The 19,948-nt window shown below is 37.8% G+C and overlaps 1 protein-coding gene across 1 annotated transcript in view; it reads right to left on the bottom strand.

The window, feature by feature from the left end:
• Positions 1-19,948, bottom strand: part of LOC100928969 (multiple epidermal growth factor-like domains protein 6) — a 402,703-nt gene that overhangs the window by 115,542 nt on the left and 267,213 nt on the right. The window contains exons 7-8 of the mRNA XM_031961116.1: positions 3,647-3,769; positions 966-1,088 (exon numbers count right to left, since the gene is read on the bottom strand). Coding sequence (XP_031816976.1) covers positions 966-1,088; positions 3,647-3,769 — 246 coding nt within the window. The remainder of the gene's footprint in view (positions 1-965; positions 1,089-3,646; positions 3,770-19,948) is intronic.

The following is a 19,948-nucleotide window of genomic DNA, read 5'->3' as shown; positions in this document are numbered from 1 at the left end:
CATGAGAAATTGATTAATGATAGATCAGCACTGAGGATAGTGTAGATAGAAAACAGCAAAGGACTCTGAGTCAAGAACACTTGGGTTCATGTAATTCCTCCAACACTTATTCAGATATCAGTTTTCTCATCTAGAAAATGGGTATCATCATCCTTGCATTGCCTACATTAATCAAATAGCAAGCATTTATTAAGTCCTTAATAGATGTTCAAGCACTGTAGTAGGTACGTGACATATATTAAAAATAAAACAGTTCCATCCTCGAGGAGCTTATTTTTTACCCAGCATTGTTGTGCTGAAAAGTACATTTTGAGCTGTAAAATACTTTTTAAAGAGTGAACTATTATTATGATTAATAGCAATAATAACAGTCATAGTGCTGGATGAATGATCACTGATTGCAAAATAAAATGAAAGAATTACAAAGTAGTAGCTGAGGAAAGAATCACAAGAAGGAAAATGAAGGAAGTACAAAGTGGTAGCAGAGGAAAGAATCCCAGGAAGGAAACATATGATCAAAAGAATGGGTTATTCATACTGCAAGGAGGAAGGTAAACCATTGGAGATACTGTGGGCTCTATTAGTGACCTTAAAATGTCAAGAAGAAGCAAGGAAGACTTCTAGCACAATGAGATGAAATTATGGGAGGTCATGGATAAAGGTCAGGAAAGATGGACAAACAATGGTGGGTTGCAATTTGCTTCCTTAAGGGGACTACTAATGGTGATGAACTCCAAGATTTATTTGTAGAGGGAGGATTTCAGTTCATACTAAAATGAAAGAAGGGATCTAGGTCACCCTTAAGGTTCCTTTCTAGTATAAAATTCTAAGGAGGCACTTTTTGGACAAATTGCCTAAAGCTTAGGATTTAATCACAATTTTGTTTTTTGAGAAAATATCTCACAATACCAGCACCCTTTGGAGTACATAGTCCACTCTGGAGATGTTCTGAGATCCTCACTTACGGTAGCACTGCCTTCCATCTGCACCAAGTTCAAAGCCAGGGTTACAGGTACAGGTAAAAGATCCCATGGAGTTCATGCAGTTGTGGGTACAATGAGCACTGCCTTCTGCACACTCATCAATGTCTGCAAAAATAAACAAATATCCTTTGGCTTTGTGCCTTATTATCATCAACATGGGGCAAACCATAATATTAGCAGTAAATTAAAATGTTTTTCCCCCAGTACCCAGAGTCTTTGGGATGTTTGGACAGTTAACTCCAATTGAAGGAGTGCTCTTTCCTCTCGCTCATGTTTGCTATGAAACATGCCATGCAAACTATAAGCCTTGTGTCACCAAAGAGGCAATGTGGTCAGTTTCCTTGTAATCAATACCTACAAGACAACTACAAAAAGTGAATATCCTCTATACAGTCTTCCAAATTCCCATGTTTAAAAAAAATCACTAACACGGTCCTGTCTTATATGACCTCCCTGCTTAGATTTCCTAGTGGCCCTCTACTCAAGATTTATGATATCAAGTGCTGGACGTAGAGCGGCTACCAAATGAGCTTTAGCCATATTGTAGTTCAGAACTCTTCAACTAAGATCATCATCCTCATCCTTATTGTTATTATTATTGGTCCTGAACTAACACTAATAATAATAACAATGAGGATGATGATGTGATGATGATGATGAAAATAAGGATGAATAGCTTGTATTTATATGGCCCCTACTATCAAAGACCGGGTTTGAAGCTACATCTTCCTTACTCCAACCTTACTCTGTCCATTAGAGATAATTAAATGGCATGATGAAGAGAGTACTTGAGTGGGTGGACCTTGAGTAAGGAAGACTCAAGTTTGTATTCAATCATAGAAAATTCTTTCCTGTGTGACCCTAGCCATTCACTTAAATTTATTTTGCCTCAGTTTTCTTTCTTTTTTTAAGCTTTTTATTTTCAAAACATATGCACATATAATATGACAATACTGACCCTTGTGTAGTCTTGTGTTATAGATTTTGTCCTCCTTCCCCTTATCCCCTTCCTTAGAAGGCAAGCAATTCAATATATATTGAACATGTAAAATATGTTAAATCTAATATGTATAAACATATTTGTGCACTTCTCTTGCTACACAAGAGAAAACAGATTAAAAAAAAAGAAAGTAATTAAGTAGGAAAACAAAATGCAAGCAAACAATAACCAAAAGAGTGAGGATGTTATGTTGTGATCCATATTCAATTCCCATAGTCCTTTCTTCAGGTGTCTTTTCATCACAAGATCATTGGAACAGGCATCAATCATCTCATTATTGGAAAGTGCCTCAATTTTCTCATCTATAAAGTGGGGATAATAATAGCAAGTACCTCTAAGGGTCATATGAAATAATATTTTTAAAGTATTTTTCAAGCATTACAATGCAATATAAATATTTGCTGCTCTCATCGTCAGGATCATTACTCCATGGTGCTTCCTAGCTTTATATATAGTAGAAATTTTATAATTGTTTTATGGAAGAGAATGGAATCTGGCATTGTCTTCAGGTGTAGAAAGCTGGGGCATAGCTTTTCCATAATCTATTTCTAATATTTAAAATAAGAACAAGATTTAGTGGATGTACAGTAGTTAGACCTTCCTTCAAATCCTGCTGCTAAAACATACTGTGTGGATGTGGAGAAATTGTTTAACCTCTATATGTCCCAGTTGCCTAAGACTATAAATTATTGCAGCCTCTCTAAGACTATAAATTACAATCGAGCTGATGATTTATGTGAACAAAGGGAATTTTCAGCCCAGGAGCTCCCTTAAGGATGAAATCACAGGTGTACTTCTCCCCCCATCACCACTCCACCTCACTTCCAGCAAAAGATATTTTAAGTTGCCCTACAGGAAACACACAACATATTAATGGAAGCTATGTCTGGAGTCATAAGTACTCAATTTGGAAGATTTTTTTTTTTTAGGTTTTTAGCTTAGTCATAATTCTTCAATAAAAAGCAACCAAATTAAACATGAATTTGCATGTCTATTGTCCTTTTAATTGTTTAAAATAAGTATTTGTCTTTAAAGCTAGTACATAGTTGAGATCATATTAAGTCATAGAGTTTTTCCTTTTGTCGTGAAAATATTACAATGGCAAAAAAAAAAATTCTTGAGAGTTACCAGAAGAAAAAATCGCCCCACACAAATTACTGCCTTCAGCACTTCTGGCCAGAAAATAATGGATTTATCACATTAATCTTGGAATTGAAAGTGTTTCTGTTTTGCTCTTTTAGAAAGATGGAAACATTTAGCTTATTATTCCAAGGAGAGCTTTTTAAAAAATTCTCCTTTGTTACAATGATTTCTAAATTCTAGGAACCCTCCACAGCATCAAGGGTCATCTTTTCTTTCTGTAGCTTATGAATTAAAAAAAAAACACAATCTCCTTGTCTAGTTATTGAGCCTTTTGAAATGTTAATTCTAAAACTACCATTTGAATCATACAAAAATCATTAAGTAGTTTTTGTCATTGTTATTTTTCAGAATTTCAAAACATTGCATGAAATACTTTTCCAAATGATCAAAGACAAATGTAACCCCACTTCCCAGATCATTTCTGGACCCACAAACACTTCCTCCCACCTGTTCTTCAAACTGAATCCCAATGAAATCTCAAGAAAACTGCACAATTAAGCCATTAGCCCCACTTCCTTACCTTTGCATGACATTTTGTCTGTAGACAGATGGTACCCTGGGTGGCAGGCACACCTGGCAGTGCCGTGCTCATTTCGACAGATATGGGAGCATCTTCTGTGTCCACCGGAGCAGGGGTCCTTCACTACAAGCAAAAGTACAAGGAAAGGTCGGTCACTCACTTTAAGTGAGGGGCAGGGAGGGAAACTAAGAGGCAAAGAAGGAAGCACAGCAGCAGAGAGCATATATTTTGGGCTGGAAGGGATGACGGGTCATTTGGTCCACTTTCCCCTATTTACAGCAGGGTAAACTGAGATCCAGAGACATTAAGTACCTTGCCTAAGGTAACAGTAGTAAGCAAAAAAGATAGGATTTAATTTGAAGTCATAGCATCATGGATTTAGAAATGGAAGAGGCCAAGTAGCTCCAAATTCTCTTCATCCCATCTATGCATCTGGCTAGCTCTTCTGATTCTCTGTCTCCGTGTCTGTCTCTGTCTTGGCTTCTGTCTGTTTTTTTCTCTCTCTTTGTGTGTGTGTCTCCCTCTGTCTTTTTAGCTCTCTGTGTGTGTCTGTCTCTGTGTCAGTGTGTGTCTGTGTGTCTCACTGTCTTTCTGTCTTTCTAGACTTCTGTCTCTGCCACTATTTCTTTGTCCCTCTCTATCTCTCTGTCCCTCTGTGTCACTCTCATCTGTCTTTCTGTCTCTCTGATTCAGTCTATGTCTCTGTCTATCTGTCTTTGTCTTTCTTTGTGTGTGTGTCTCTTATTCTGTCTCTGTCTCTCTTTATTTCTGCCTCTCTCTGTCTTGGACTTTGTCTTTCTGTGCGTCTCTCTCTTTCTCGTCTCTCTTCTTCCTTCTCTCTCTCTACCTCCCTGTCTCTGTCTCTTTCTCTCTCTCTCTCTCTCTCTCACACACACACACACACACACACACACACACACCCTTTATAGAAAGTGAAACTGACATGCAGAGAAGCTGAAGTTTTGCCCAAGATCACATAGCGAAATCTGACTCAAGTTTTTCTGTCTCTTAAACCCACTGCTCTTTTTGGAGTAAATCTCTGAGTGTGCCCAGCATTTAGGGCAGGGCCTATCCACAGTTAATCTTTCATAAATGTTTGTTAATTGTTGATTTATTCTTTTCATTGCATTCATGTGAGAATGAGAAAACCATGGAAAAATAAGATTCTGAGGCTCTTGATAGCCTGGATTGTACTTGTTTAAATGCTTTAGAAATAAAACTATCTTTATTGTCACAGCCAAGACTAATTTGTGCACGGACACTTCACATTTTTGTAGCATTTTTTAAAATTTAAAACACAAGTTTAGCACAATAACCTTGAGAAGTAGGTAGTGTAAGGATTGCATTCTTCCTTTTACAGATAAGGAAACTGAGTCTCAGAATATGAAGCAATTTGATTAAAGATATACAGGTAGTTAGTAGCAAATTCCTGATCTCTTGAGTTAAAATCTGGGATTATCACCTATTTACTGTCATGTTCTAATAAAGGGCCAATTTTCCTTATCACTTATCATCAATAAATATGCACTGAGACTTCAGCATCTTCTACAAAAGGTCAAGCAAAGGGCAAATAAAGGATGATGGAATGTGCCAGTTCTACCAGGGCAAAGGGTCATGCATTGGCAACCTAAGAACACATTATTCTTGATTTTCCTTTTGGACTACAGTCCCCCGTCTGTGTCTAAGTTTGGGGCACAACTGGTCCAAGTATATTGTCAGGAAATGGAGTGTTCTGTGAGAGAACCAACAAGGAGAACAGTCTGGTTCTCTATGTAGATGGGAATAAAGTGTGAGATGCTTGTAAAAGGGAAAAAAGGAACCAGAAAATAAAGATATTTAAAGGTCAAATCGAAAAATTTCTATTTGATCCTAGAAGTGACACAAAGCCACTGATGTTCACTGAGCAGTAGGACAATTAAGGTTAGATTGTTTGGTTATACTCTTGCAAACTAGTGGAGGGTGAATTGGAAGGGGGACCAGAAGACGAGTTTAAAGACTATTGCAATAATATAGACAATGAATGACATGAGTTTAATTGGGGTGCAAGTTTTGTTGGTAGAAAAAGAAAGGAACATATGTGAGAGATGTGACAACAGTAGAAATGACAATATTCGGTAATGGATTTGATATATGGTTCAAGAGACAATGAGGGGGCCAGCTAGGTGGTGCAGTGGATAGAGCATCAGCCCTGAAGTCGAGAGGAACTGAGTTCAAATCTGACCTCAGATACTTAATACTTCCTAGCTGTGTGACCCTGGGCAAGTCACTTAAACTCTCTCTCTCTCTCTCTCTCTCTCTCTCTCTCTCTCTCTCACACACACACACACACACACACATACACACACACACATTTCCGCCCCCCTGAGGCAATTGGGGTTAAGTGACTTAACAGGAAAGACAATGAGGGAACAGACCTGGGTGACTGGGGAGATGGATGAGTTCTCTTGACAGAAATAGCAGAAGGGAGGGAAAATGTCAGCATGTCAGGAGTTCTGTTTTGGACATGGTGAGGGAGATGCTTATGGGGCATCCAGTTCCAAAAGATACTTGGTGATTTGGAGTTGGAGCTCAGAGAGGCTGGGGCTGGATATTTAAATCTGGGAATTATCTGCACATCATTGAACTCTGGGTTAGAAAAGAAATTAAAAGACCTTTCATTGCACCACTATCAACAACAACAAAAACTACTTAATGATTTTTGTGTGATTCGACTGGTAGTTTCAGAATTAACATTTAAAACATTCAATCACTAGGCAGGGAGTTTGGGTTTTGGTTTTTGTTTGTTTTTTTGGCACCATTATTTTATTTTCCATGTTTTTAAAAATCTTTCTCCAATTTTCTTGCCTATTTAGGAGCAGGAGTGTCACTGTATACATTATTCTTTGTTTAGTTAGTTTTCTTCATGTGTATGTCCTATCTCATCCAAATGAATATAGGCCCTTAGGAAGAAGGAAATGTCTAGTTAGGTTCTGAGCTGACTGTTAACCCCATTTACTACTTATATGTCCTTAAATCCTTTAACATGAGTCAGTATAATTTAATCACTACTATATGTACTGGGTGGTGAGGATGCACAGTAAAAAAAAATAAACAACTCTTGCCCTCTAGGAGCTTACATTTTTGGGGGGAATAAAGAAAGCATATATTCAGATAAGTAAATCCAAAATAAATTCAAAGCAAATCATATAATAGCTGGCATTTAATGAAAGCTTTAACTTTTGAAAAAATACTCCAAGTATTACCTTATTTGCTTCTCACAATAACCCTGGGAGGGAAGTTATATTAATATCCTAATTTTGCAGACCAGGATATGAGCCAAACTGAAATTAAGGGACTTCCCCAGAGGCACAAAGATAAGGAATATTTGAGATTGGATTTGAACTTGGCTCTTCCTGACTCCAGTACTATATATCCTTCTTTCCACCCCCCCCCCAACAATGTTATATTTTCTTTTTTGTGTATATGCCATTATCTCCCAGGAGAAAATTTGAGAAGAGAGTTTTTTTTTTTCATTTATTCTGGATTGAATCCAAGATAAGGGATAATGTTTGGGAATAATTTCATTCATAGCTTTACAATTTTGAATTTGGGATACTGTATAGCTGAATATCCTTTTGGGTCTTTACAGGTCTAGACCTACACTTTTCTAAGTGTTTGAGCCTCAGAGTCTCCCAAGAGTTTGAGGACCAGGAGTCCAGTATCCTCAGTAGACAGAAATGTCTATGCATTTCAGTGCTATTGTCAAGAATAATCCTGCCAGTGAAAAGATCCCTCGTGAATGGCTGGCTCTTTGGGCTTTTGGAAGAAGCACCAGAATCTCTGAGGGATGTCACATTGTTACATAATTCATCACAAAGAATATATTCTTGAATCTTTGATTAAGCTAGGAAACCAAGGCAAAAATTAAAAGCTTGATGCTGACTCTAAACATTTCAATAGACTTCTATTCCTCTTTTTTCTCTACCAAACCAGTAAAATTCAGTTGTAAAATTATTTGACTGGAAGGCATGTACAGAGATCATCTCATCTCATCTTAAAGAGAAGAAACTGAAAAGCCAAGAAATTAATGATGTCAAAAGTTACAGGCTCATCATAATAGAGCCAAAACTTCAGTACAGTTTGATAGGCTTTGGAAATAGAAAGGCCTTACCAGACCAACCTTCTCATTTCACATTAAAGGAAATTTAGATGCAATGACTTGTGTCGGGTCACAAAGCTGGAAAGTACCAGAGACAGGATTCCAGTTTGTCTGACTTCAAATGCAATGCTTTCTTTCATAGACTAACTCTAGATTCCCAGATATCTTTACTATTTACTTTTTGCTATAGTTTTAAGCATTACAAACATGGAAATCTTTTGCTTTAAATTAACATCATTATTGAGCATAACCCTTTCCCACTATCCAGTAAATTGTCTTTTATAATAAAGCATAAAAAAGGGGAAAAATCAGTTTAGCAAAACTAATGAATACATCAAGTAAGTGTGACAGCAAATGTGATACCTATCACCTGGAAGCTTCTACCTCTAGAAGAAAGAAAGAAAGGTATATTTTTATTCATCTTCTTCAGGGTTGAATCCAATCATTTCAAGACAAATTCCTTTTCTATTCATTCAGCAATTATGAATTTTTTGTTCTTTCCTAAAGTTGTCATACATGGAAATGGCAGCCAGGTATCAGTTTAGCATGTACCCAATACTTCATTGCTTCTGCAATCTCAGATCTCAAGCCTCTTGATATTCCTATGGTTTTTATTTATGGTGTTAAAATAGTACAGACTCAAAAGAAATGGCTCATTCCCCGAGACTTTGCATACAACTTGGTGACCATAAATAAGCACATAATTTGGACGGATGAGTTGGCGCCGTTCCCACTCACCAAGTTCATTTAGGAGCAAATAACACATTACAATTTGTCTTGGGGAGCAAGTCCAAACCAGAATGAAAATCGTTCCAGAGCCTGGATTACTTTTCACAACTTTAAAGTATGGCTAACTGAAAACATTCAGCTTTATTTTATGCATTCCCAATATCACCTAAAACTTCATTTGATGACTTTAAAAATATTAGGCAAGAAATGGAAGATAAAATACCCATTTCGGAGTTTGAGTATAACTATAATTTTTATGCAAAATTTAAGTCCCTGCACAAACTATAATTTTACAACCTTTTGCATGATGAACTACTGAAATTCTGACTTCCTGTATTCTTGACTTGTTTGTAAATTAGAGTTTACTATTCACTGGATAGGCTGTATTCCCCAGACTACCTCATTAAATTTGGAAAGTAAAATTCTTGAAGCAATACAGGGTTATCGTATATTAATATTGCTAAATGTTCATAGGTGCTTGAGCTAAAAGAGACCTTAGAGATATCCCAATCATCAGATTAATGGAGAATAGATCATAGGAATAAAGCTGAAAAATCCCTCTATTAAGTGCATATCCTCATCTCTTTTCTCTTAGACATCATTCTCTACCATCTCCAACTTCACACCAGTTTCTGATGAGTAAGTGGCCCTTCTTAGCTCCCACCTTCTCCCACAAATTACCCTCTTCTATTATCCCCCTTCTTTAATCCCCAATCTCTCCCTCTCAATTGCCTCTTTCCTTGTTGTCTACAAGCACACTCATGCCTCTCGGGTTTCTCTTGTCACACTCATGTTTCCTAAAAAAAAAAAAAAAAAAACACATTTAATATTACTTTCCCTGTTAACTTCCATCATCTATCTTTCAGAGACTCAACTGCGATTTTTCTCCCAACCTCATTATTCAATTGAAGTTTCATTCATAACAACCAACTATCTCTTAATTGCTGAATCCAATGCCCTTTCCCAAGCTTCATTCTTCTTGAACTCTCTGAGCATTTATCATAATTGATCATCCTCTCCTCGTGAATATTCTTTCTGATTGGGGTTTCCTAACAGTTCCTTCTTAAGTCTTCTTAATTGCAAATTCATCCACATAATCCCATGGGTGTCCTCCAAGTCTTTGTCCTGGATCCTCTTCTCTTTTTCTCTCAACCATCTCTTACACTGAGCTCATCATAATTTACTGACTTTTGTTATTGTTCTTTGTCTTTTGTTCTTGAAGATGATCATGACATCAGGAAGGTGATATCATGACATGCAAATGAGTTAAATTTGAGTGCAAGAAGGTTGTTCAAAGTCACCAGCCTCACTTTGTCCTCCAGAGCCATATGGGTCTGGTGGCCAGATACAAATCAGGGTGACTGAAGATGGCCCTGAATGAAATGGGGGAATTTGACATTTTTTAAGCTAAGGTTTTGATTGAGGAGACTGCCCATTTAATAGTCCCTTTTATGTCTTCTCTGATGCCCTCTGATGCCCAATAAGTTCTCTTATTGATCAACTGGTTTTTCTCTGTATATGATCCCCACCTTCAACTTTCCCCATTTCTGTCTCTGTCCCCCAGATCTGGAATGTTCACCATCTTTAATTCTACTCTTAAAATTCTTGGTTTCCTTCAAGACAGCTCAAACATAATCTTTTGCAAGAGCACTTTTCTGGTCCCCTTAGATGCAGAAATATTCTTTTCATTAACTATCGGTAGATACATGCAATTTACTTTGTATGTAAACAATCATTTACTCCTTGTTTCCATTCCTAGGAAGGAAGTTTAAATTTAATTTTTAATTTAATTAAATTTAAATTGCTTTGCTTTCTATCCTTAGGATTTGGCAACACAGGCTTGCAAGCAAACACTAAGTGCTTAATAAATGCTTATTGATCATGGCTTAGAAATTGGCCGGGGGGCACAAAACTTTGAATTGATTCCTCAGGTTTCTGTATTTCTAGGTGTGAGAGGCAGGTCATAGACTCATTTATTTCTGATCTCAGAGCTATTTATCTACTACATCATTTTAACTTTTGTGATAATGATAATGAATAATGATAATATATAGCTTAATTCAAAGCAGTAAAGATACAAATTGATATACTGATAATATGTTGTCTTTAGTATTTGGCAACTCTCTCAGAGTTGGATAAAAATGAGTTTTCTATAACTAGATGAAAGAATTGAATGCAGGTTTACCTTCTGTAGATTCAATGAAAGGACCTCTGATATAATTCCATCAGCATATGGTACAATGAATAGAAATAAGCATTTCTGATATGCCTGTTTACACAGTTAGATGACACAATGGATAGAGCACTGGGGCTGGAGTCAGGAACCTTAGTTTAAATCTGACTTTGGACACATTCTGTGTGACCCTGGGCAAATTATTTATCTTTGTTTGCCTCACTTTCCTCATCTGTAAAATAAGCTTTAGAAGGAAATAGAAAAACATGGCAGTATCTTTGCCATGAAAATGCTCAAATGAAAAAAAAAATGGAAAAGAATCTATTTGTACCCAAATATTTATACTGGCTCATTTTGTAGTGGCTAAGAATTGGAAATCAAAGGTTTGCCCATCAATTAGGGAATGGTTGAACAAGTTGTGGTATAAGAATGTAATGGAATATTATTGTGTTGTCAGAAATGACAAGCAATACAATGTCAGAAAAACCTGGAAAAGCTTACATGCTGAGTGAAGTGAACAGAGCCAGAAGAACATTGTACACAGTAACAGCATTATTATGTGACAAGGTTGAGGATATGTGAATGGTTTTGTTCTTCTCAGCAATACAATGATCCAAGGCAATCCCAAGGAGACATGAGGAAAAATCCTATTTGCGCCTAGAGGAAAAATTAATGTTGTCTGAATATAAACTGAAGCATACTGTTTTTCACTTTCTTTGTTTGAGTTTTCTAACATAAAATAACTAATATGGAAATGTTTTACATGATTATATATATGTGTATATATAATACATATATATATATACATATATATATATATATATATATATATATATATATATGCTATCTCAGCTTACTTATTGGAGGGAGGAAGAAGTGATAGAATTTGGAAGTCAAATTTTTAAAATGGATACCAAAAAATATTTTTATATATAATTGGGGAAAAATAAAATGTTATTATTTTTTTTAAATCTCAAATGGATCACAAAGCATTGGACACAATTAAAATGATTGAATACCACAAAGTCCCTACTATGTTCCAGTAACTATGCTAGGTATTTTACAAATATTATCTTATTTGGTTCTCACAAAAAAAAAAAAAAACAAACTATGAAATGAGAGAATTGAGATAAACCAAGGTTAAATGACTTGTTCAGAGACACACAGTTAACCAGTGTTTGAGGCCAAATTTGAACTCCGTTCTTTCTTATAATAGGCTCAGTACTACTCCATGTACTTTGCTGCTATGGAGATTTTCTTTCTTTGACTTGATCACTATAATTTGAGAACTAGTTTTCTGCTCTTAAATCTGCAAATCCACATTCTATCTGGCTGGTTAAGGACAGCAGTTTTTTTTTTTTTTTCTCCCTTAAGATAATACCTGATTCCAATGCTGTCATTTGTAGAGTGGGGATTTATTGTCTATTGGTTTATGAGGAAGAGCAAGCCTCTGCTGTTCATATTATTACTGTTGCCATTATTCCTGTTATTATTACATTGATATGGTACTCTGAGGTTTGCGACGTGCTTTCATTATACTTAATATTAAGAAGACTCATTTCATCGCCACACCACACATAAGCCCCTTTCCTCCGAGAATCAAGCCTTATTCCCGTACAATGCTATAGATCCGTTTTATCTCGCCCCAGGTAAAATGTGAGAAAAATCTATTGAGTTCATAGCATGAAGTGTGGCCACAGTTGATGTTTCTACATGCTTAATGAGCAGCTTATAAACTTTAAAGAGTCCTCCCAAGTAACTAGAGGGGTGGTCATTGTGGGGCTTAGAAGGGGGCCCCATCATCTGATGCTCCCTCAGATTCTAACAAGGCTCCTAATTGACAGCATCTCAGTTTGTAGGGTTCTCTGTTTTCATTCATCATCGAGCAACATAAGTCTCTGTATTAATGGATGGAAGAAAGCAGACAGACTTTCCTGATGCTTCTAGAGTTTAGTCTGGCTGTCAGATTGATGGGTACACTCTCACATTTTGGATTCTGCTAGTTAATATTCACGTCTGGTTCACATCTCAGCGGTGTCGTGAGCATCAGCGTTCGGGCTTTTTTAAACTAGAGGTTAGCCCAGCTGGAGATCCCTTTTCGAACACATCCTTGGCCGGAAACAATGGAGGTCTAGTGGTCAAATATCACTGCTTCCTGGGTAGGAGCTGGCTTAGAAAATGGTAGTGTCAAGTACTGAGTAAAGTAGTAGAATCCAATCATTAATAATTAAACAAGATATTTAATCCAATGCAACACTCACTGATTAAGGAACAACTTTATTAGCTGGCACTTTAATGAAGTCCAGAGCTATGATCTCATCTGAGGAAGGAAATCCCATCGAGGAAAGGTCCTGCACTAAATGTAGCTAGTAATATCATGTATAGCTAACTTTTCTCAGTGAGTTCCTGAGCTCCTGGAAGGTTAAGTGATTTGTCTATAATTATGTCTATAATTACATAGATATAATGTTTTAAGGTGAGACTTGAACCTAAGACTTCCTAACCTCAAAGTTGGCCTCTTATTAGCTAACCTCAGATACTATGCATATATGCATACAAATATGAAATATCAAAATATCCAAACTTTGTACTACAAATAATTACAAATAATACTCAGAATATGTGATATGAGTGTAGATACTAGCAACTGTGGGAAGTCAGGAAAAACCTCATGTAGGAGGAAGTACTTCCCTAATACTTGAAAAAGGTTCAGGATTCTAAGAGACAGAGACACGTAAAAATACACAGAAAGATTTTGAGGGAGGTGTAGTGATAGTGGAGTTTAAGGGGAGAGGGATGGGAATCTGTGCAAAACCATCAAGGAAAATTGAGTGAAACATAATGAGATTCCTTTTGGGGCCTTTTGAGCACGAGATATCCACAAGATATCCAAGAGTAGCCAGTATAGGAATTAGAATTTAGATTAATTTGACTGGAGGATAGAGTAGGTTAGGAATAATAATATGAAATGAATTTAGAAAGAGTTTGGAGCCAAATAGTGAGTGGTTTTAAATACCAAACAGGGCTTTGTATTCTATTCAAAAAGCAATGGGATATCCATGAAGGAAGTGATACATTAAGACATATAGGAAAATCAGTTTAGTGGTTGTGTGTAAGAGGAATTAGAAAGGGACAATGCTGAAATGAAATAGAATAATTAGTAGGATTTTGGAATAATCCAAGCAAGGGGTTGCTAGAGCCTGAAGTAGGATGGTGACCATGCAATTGGGGGAAAGGAAACAAATAGGAAAGATGCTTTGATGTCAACAAGACATGACAACTGCTTGAACATGGTGCTGATGAGGGTGGTGTGAACCTAGGAGATTGAAAGGAAGGGTTGCCTTCAACAGAAATAGGGAAATTAGGAAGAGGAGAAGAATTGCAGAATACGTGATGAATCCTGTTTTGTATATTTTGGGGGTGATCATGGGATTTCCAGTAGGTAATATTCTTATTTATTACAGGTAGTAGCTCCCTATTAGCCAAGTGTGATCCACCCTTTCCAGTTCAAAAATAATTCTCCTGGATAGAGAAAAAAGAATATGAAAAAAAATGGGCAGTTTGGTCTCTTCTTTTTTGTCAGTAGTCATTACCCCACCCATGCCAACAGTGGTCTCAAACTTTATTTGATCCTTATTCGACTAGTAATCTTAAACACACACACACACACACACACACACACACACACACAATATCACAAAATCAATCACACAAACATATATCCCTATCTTTTATGGTCTCAATTTTTCTATCAATGATTGTCCATCTACTCATGCATACTTTTAACTATCCTTTCAGAATAGTGTTATTTGTTTTATTCAGCCTCCGTTACCTGCCTCTGCTTTCACCATCTTATTAAAATCTCAGTGAGTCGGTGAACACCCCGTGTATCTCTACTAATCTCATTAGACATCTCCCCATTCACCTGCTTCTCAGTATAGTTTCTCTTTGTGACTTCAAAATCTCATTCACCATCGCTCCAGATTTCACTCCCCTGTAGATTGGGAGAAACATAATGGGATACTCCTAGCAATTTATCTATACCACTTTATGAACCCTGTGAGATCTGCTTTTCCCCAAATCCAAAGAGCATGTCTCCCTATGCTTGAATTTCTTTTATTCTATTTCGATTTCTAAGTTGGATTTTCATTTTTTCTCTTCAAGATGCTCATCTTTTCCAACACAGTTACTGTTCCTTTCTTTTGATGAGACTCAGATGCAAAGAATAATTTCCTTTTGTTGGATCCTTTATATTTGTAAAGAGAAAATAGTCATAGTGAGTCAGGAAAACATTATGAGCAGATGGGGAGAGAGGATGGGAGGGAAGGAGAGGAGGGAGGGAAAAGGAGAGAGAGAGAGGAGGAAGGAGAGAGAGATAGAAAGAGATGCATACAGAGAGACAGAGAAACAGGGACAGAAACAAAGGGGCAGAGAGAGGGAGATAGGGAGGAAGGAAAGGAGGGGAGGAAGGAAGAAGGTAGAAAGAGAGGGGCAGAGGGAGGGAAGGAGGAGGGTGGGAGAGAAGGAGGGAGAGGAAGAGATAAACAGAGACACAGAGAGACAAAGTGAGACACAGAGAGACATACAGAGAGAGAGAAAAAGAAAGCTACAGAAGGGGGAGGGTGAGGGAGAGGAAAAGGAAGGGAGGAGGGAGGAAAGAAGAAGGGGAAAAGGGAGAGAAGGAGAGAAGAGAGAAAGAGGGAGGAACTGAGAAGGAGAGGGAGAGAGTTAGTTCTTAGCACACATGTCTAGATAATTAAAGTCTCCCTTGACTGCTATATCATACCTCCAGATTAGCCTTGTGATGATTTTGTGGGAAAGGGAATGAGTGCCATCTTCTGGAGAGGTGTCAAAACAAGAAGTTAAGTGAGTTGAGTTTAGAATTAGAGAGTGGACAATTGATGGGCATTGTCTCCTGAAGAAAAGCCAAACAGTACAAAGCAGTAGGGCAGAACTGAGCTGAAATAGCTGACACTACACATTGAGGACCACCAACATTTGAAAAAGTTTAGATGTCAGTGAACATGACTTGTACATCAGAGCTATGGAGGATCATACTGAGGCAGGAATGAAAACCCTACCCATCTCTGACCAATGTGCTAGCAGAATAAGACTTGAGATGTCTCTGGAGAAAGGGCTCTTCTTTTCTAGGGGTTGGGGTATCATTACTATTATTATGGAACTAAGATAGAAGCAAGTTCCATTGACCTATAAAAAATAAAACCATTCACAATGGAAATCATAGAAGCCAAAAAGAGAAAGTTAGCTGTTCTTAAGTGAACCCCAAATAGTTATGATAAGGCAAAAAAAATCTGGAGAAGTCAATAGTACTCAAGAGAGGCTCGTCTAGTGTGTTTTCTCCCACACCAACTGGTGCCTCCTCAATTTTTTGAACCCAAGTTCTGCCACTTCTCCCTATGTGACTTTTCTAGCCAAATTTCTTTAGTAAAAGAGGACAGTAAGATTAAATTGGGGCTTCTCAACATACCAAATGTACTAAAAATATTCTGATCTTAAAATGTAATTGAAAGTTTCAATATAATTTTACTATTGTTTTCTGTGTAGCCCTAGATATTTTTATGTATTTAAAAGCATTATTCTGAAAAGAGCTCTATGGATTGAATCAGGCAACCAAAGCTTTGGTCAATGTCACCAAAAAGGCAAAGCATGCCTAGATTGGATCATATTTAAGATCCGTTTCCAAGTAGATCTAAATTCTGAGCATTTACGAATGGAAACATTTCATAAGCACTACTTTCTCATAAAGCCTTGCATTCAAATCTTCAAACTTAGAGGGTATTTCATGGCTTACTAATATTGGAAATAGATTACACTAGAATTGTTAAAAAAAGGATAAAGGAGCTATATTTTCTTGACATCTTGACTAGAGAAGCAATGGGTCATGATAGGTCACCTGGTCTTAATCCTTTAATGTCATTTATTCCCCTGCCACAGCATCTTCAGGATCAATAAAGAATTCTCAAGCCAACCTATCCATAGCTCAAATATAACTGTTACAATAATTCAACATTCATTTATTAATGTTTGTCAGTGGGGAAACAAAGTGAAAGATGGCTAATCTCTGTCTGTAGGAAGCTCAAAGTCTAATGCCTAAAAATAAAAAATCCAGAACATTTTTATTACATAAAACATCCAGGAAACACACACACACACACATTACTGAAGTCTCTTTATATGTTTGACATATATGATATATATACAAATATATGTAATAAATAAAATATATGTATATGTTATATATGTATATTTAACCATTAATGGGATCACTCTCCCATCCTCTCCTTCCTCTCTATCTTTCTCTTTTTCTGTCTGTTTTTTTCTCTCTCTCTTAGTCTCTCTGTCTCTTTTTTCCTCTCTCTGCCTCTGTTTTTCTTTCTCTGTATGTCTCTTTCACTTTGCCTCTCTTTCACTCATCTCTCTTTCACTTTATCTCTGTCTTTTTCTGTCTTTCTCTCTTCTCTCTCACTCTCTCTTTTTTTCACTCTGTCTCTCTCTCTTTTCTGTCTCACCCTCTCTCTGTAAGTGTCGCTGTGTCTCCCTCCCTCGTTCCCTCCTTTCCCCCCCTCTCTCTCACCCCATCTCAACTTGTCTTTCACTATCTTTCTCACTCTCTGTCTCTGTCTGTCTCTATCTCTCTCTCTTTCACTTCCTCCTTCCCTCCCTCTCTCTTTCTCCTTCCCTTCCTCTTTCTCTTTCTCTGTGTATGTCTGTCTTTCTGACTCTCTCTCTCTTTGTCTGTCTCTATCTCTGTCTCTGTCTTTCTGTCTCTCTCTGTTTCTGTCTCTCTGTTTCTCTTCTCTGTCTGCCTGTGTCTCTCTCTCTCTTCCCTACTATTTTTCTCTGACTCCCTGTGTCCCTGTCTATCCTTATTGCTGAAAAGAATTTCTTCACTGTGGAATTCCTTATATCAATTTCTTAAATAATTAAATAAGTTCAGACCCAATCCAGTGGGGAGCGGTGGGGGGAACAGAGGGGTGGAGATCTCAGCTCCCTGAACTCCAAGGGCCTTCCTACTACATACATTCTCTGATTCCCCTCTCAACTCCTCAGCCTTCTGTCCATGTAAGCTGTGTCATCTTATTTCTCCACCTCAGTACCTTCCCAAAGACATCATCTTTAAGAACCAAATAAAACCCATCATGATCTGAATTTTCATGTGACTTTTAAAAAGTCGTCAGGAAGGCTCATGATGGTGTGAGAAGGTCAGTGGATCTCGGCTCCTAGCCCAGGCCATGCAGAAGTGAGAGGCAATTTGCTGGAAATTAGAAAGGGATTTGAATGGAGGGCTCCTTCTTCCCGGTTTTCTGGCCAGTCCTTTCCAAGCAACTGCCTTTTGACTGAGCCTGTTTAGAGAGAGATTTTCCTGCATTTGCTGACTCCCCACTGGGCAAAGCTTAGGATTCGGTGGCTGGACGCAGTCAGTGACCTCCCCGCCAGCCTACAGGACTCCGGAGGCAGAGAAGAGGCTCCTCCTCAGATTGTCTGGGGCTTCCAGGAGCACAGAAAGCAGAGGGAGGTTACTGATGGAGCATGGGGAAGGCCTACTGGGAAAGTGGAGGCTGCTGTCATGGTCTCCTTTGGACAGCTGGCTGCTGGACAAGTTACTGATTTCTCCAGGGATCAGTAAACAGAAGAGGTTAAGTGGCTTAGCTTCCTTATGTTCCGCTCAGGTTTTTATTGTTGTTCTATTGTTGATTGTTCAGTTTGGGGACATCAGAGATGGTTGTGGAGAGAGCTGGTCCCAAAAGACAGTATGATGTAGTGGGTAGGGTTTGGGATTTGAACTGAGGAAGGCCAGAGTTGGAATCTCATTTCAGATACTTAGCTATATGGGTCTCTGAGCAAGTCCTTTAATCTCAATCCCATCTCCCTCCCTCCCCTTTATGTTCCCTCTCTTCTTCCCCCCCTCTCTCCCTGATTCTTCTTCCCCCTTCCCTTCCTTCCTTCCTGCTTCCCTGTCTCCCTCCCTCCCCCTCCTCTGTCCTGTCTATCTCTCTTTTTGTGTCTGTCTGTCTTTGTTTCCTCAGCTATCAAATAAGGATAATGATACCTTTCTCACCCAGCTGTACAGATTAACCAAGACAAAGTCTATAAAAATTCCTGATAGTTTGAAAGGTCCTTTAAAATCAGGGACTTTGTTCTTTTGGTATTTCTATCATCAGCTTCAACACATAAAATATTTACTGATTCAAAATTGACATTTTAATACATGTCTGTTGATTGATACAAGTATTTTGTAAAACTTAAGAGGACACACACACACACACACACACACACACCCCTCTGCTATTATTAATCCTGACTCTTCATAGAGATTACAGTGCCAAGTTTCTCTCTTCAGCTCCTTCCTCTGATCATAATGTAAATCACAGTCTTATCCTCTCCATGTGAAGACAATTTGAATCTATCTGATGCTAGTTCCCTCAGAGATCTTCACAGTCTTCTGTGGATGGAGGTGACTGGTGTCCATCAACCTGCTTCATTTTCCTGACTTCAGATATCTGGTTCCCATATCTCCTTTCTAGTACTTATACTTTGGATTCTTACATTTCACTATACTCAGGACATCTTCATTCAGACAGCCTGCCCTTATCTCAATCAACACAGCCCCAAAGCCTCTGTCATCTTTGTCCCTATTCTCTTCTTCCTCTCCTATAACAAGTCATGTCACATCTTCATTTGAAATGGCTCTAAGGTGAGCCTTTTTCTTCACCATTTCTACTACTACTCATCTAATTCAGTTCAGAAATACTTGTATTGAGATCTGGTCTCACATGGCTATGTGGTTCAGGGCAAGTAACTTAATGTCTCTCTGCCTCAATTTCCTCAACTTCAAAATTAAAGGGTTGGCTTTAATAGTTTCTGAGATATCTTCCAGCTCTGAGTCCAGATTACTGCATAATTAAATCAACAGCTAATGGTCCACTCTCTCGCAATCCATCATCAAGCTCCTTAAAATAGCTTTGTAGCCTTCATCCTGTAATTCTGCTGTAGGCATTAGAATGATTCTTCCCTTTGTGTTCTGGACTCTATATAGATTTCAAGGCTCTGCATCCGCTGCCTCCTTCTTACCTTTAAGATTATTCCTTTAGTTCCTTTAAATATTCCCAATATAAGCCAATACATATTGCAGTCAAATCTATGCCATGCTAATATCCACCTCCATCACTTTGCTCATGTTGCTCCCTTATCTTTGGATGATTTCCCCACTGCCCTCCATCCCAAATAGTCTGGACTGAGG

The sequence above is a fragment of the Sarcophilus harrisii genome, chromosome 3 (genome assembly GCF_902635505.1).
Source record: "Sarcophilus harrisii chromosome 3, mSarHar1.11, whole genome shotgun sequence".
In the NCBI taxonomy this organism is placed as follows: domain Eukaryota; kingdom Metazoa; phylum Chordata; class Mammalia; order Dasyuromorphia; family Dasyuridae; genus Sarcophilus; species Sarcophilus harrisii.
The sequence above is the reverse complement of the archived record's forward strand: the minus strand, read 5'-3'. Positions and strand labels throughout refer to the sequence as shown.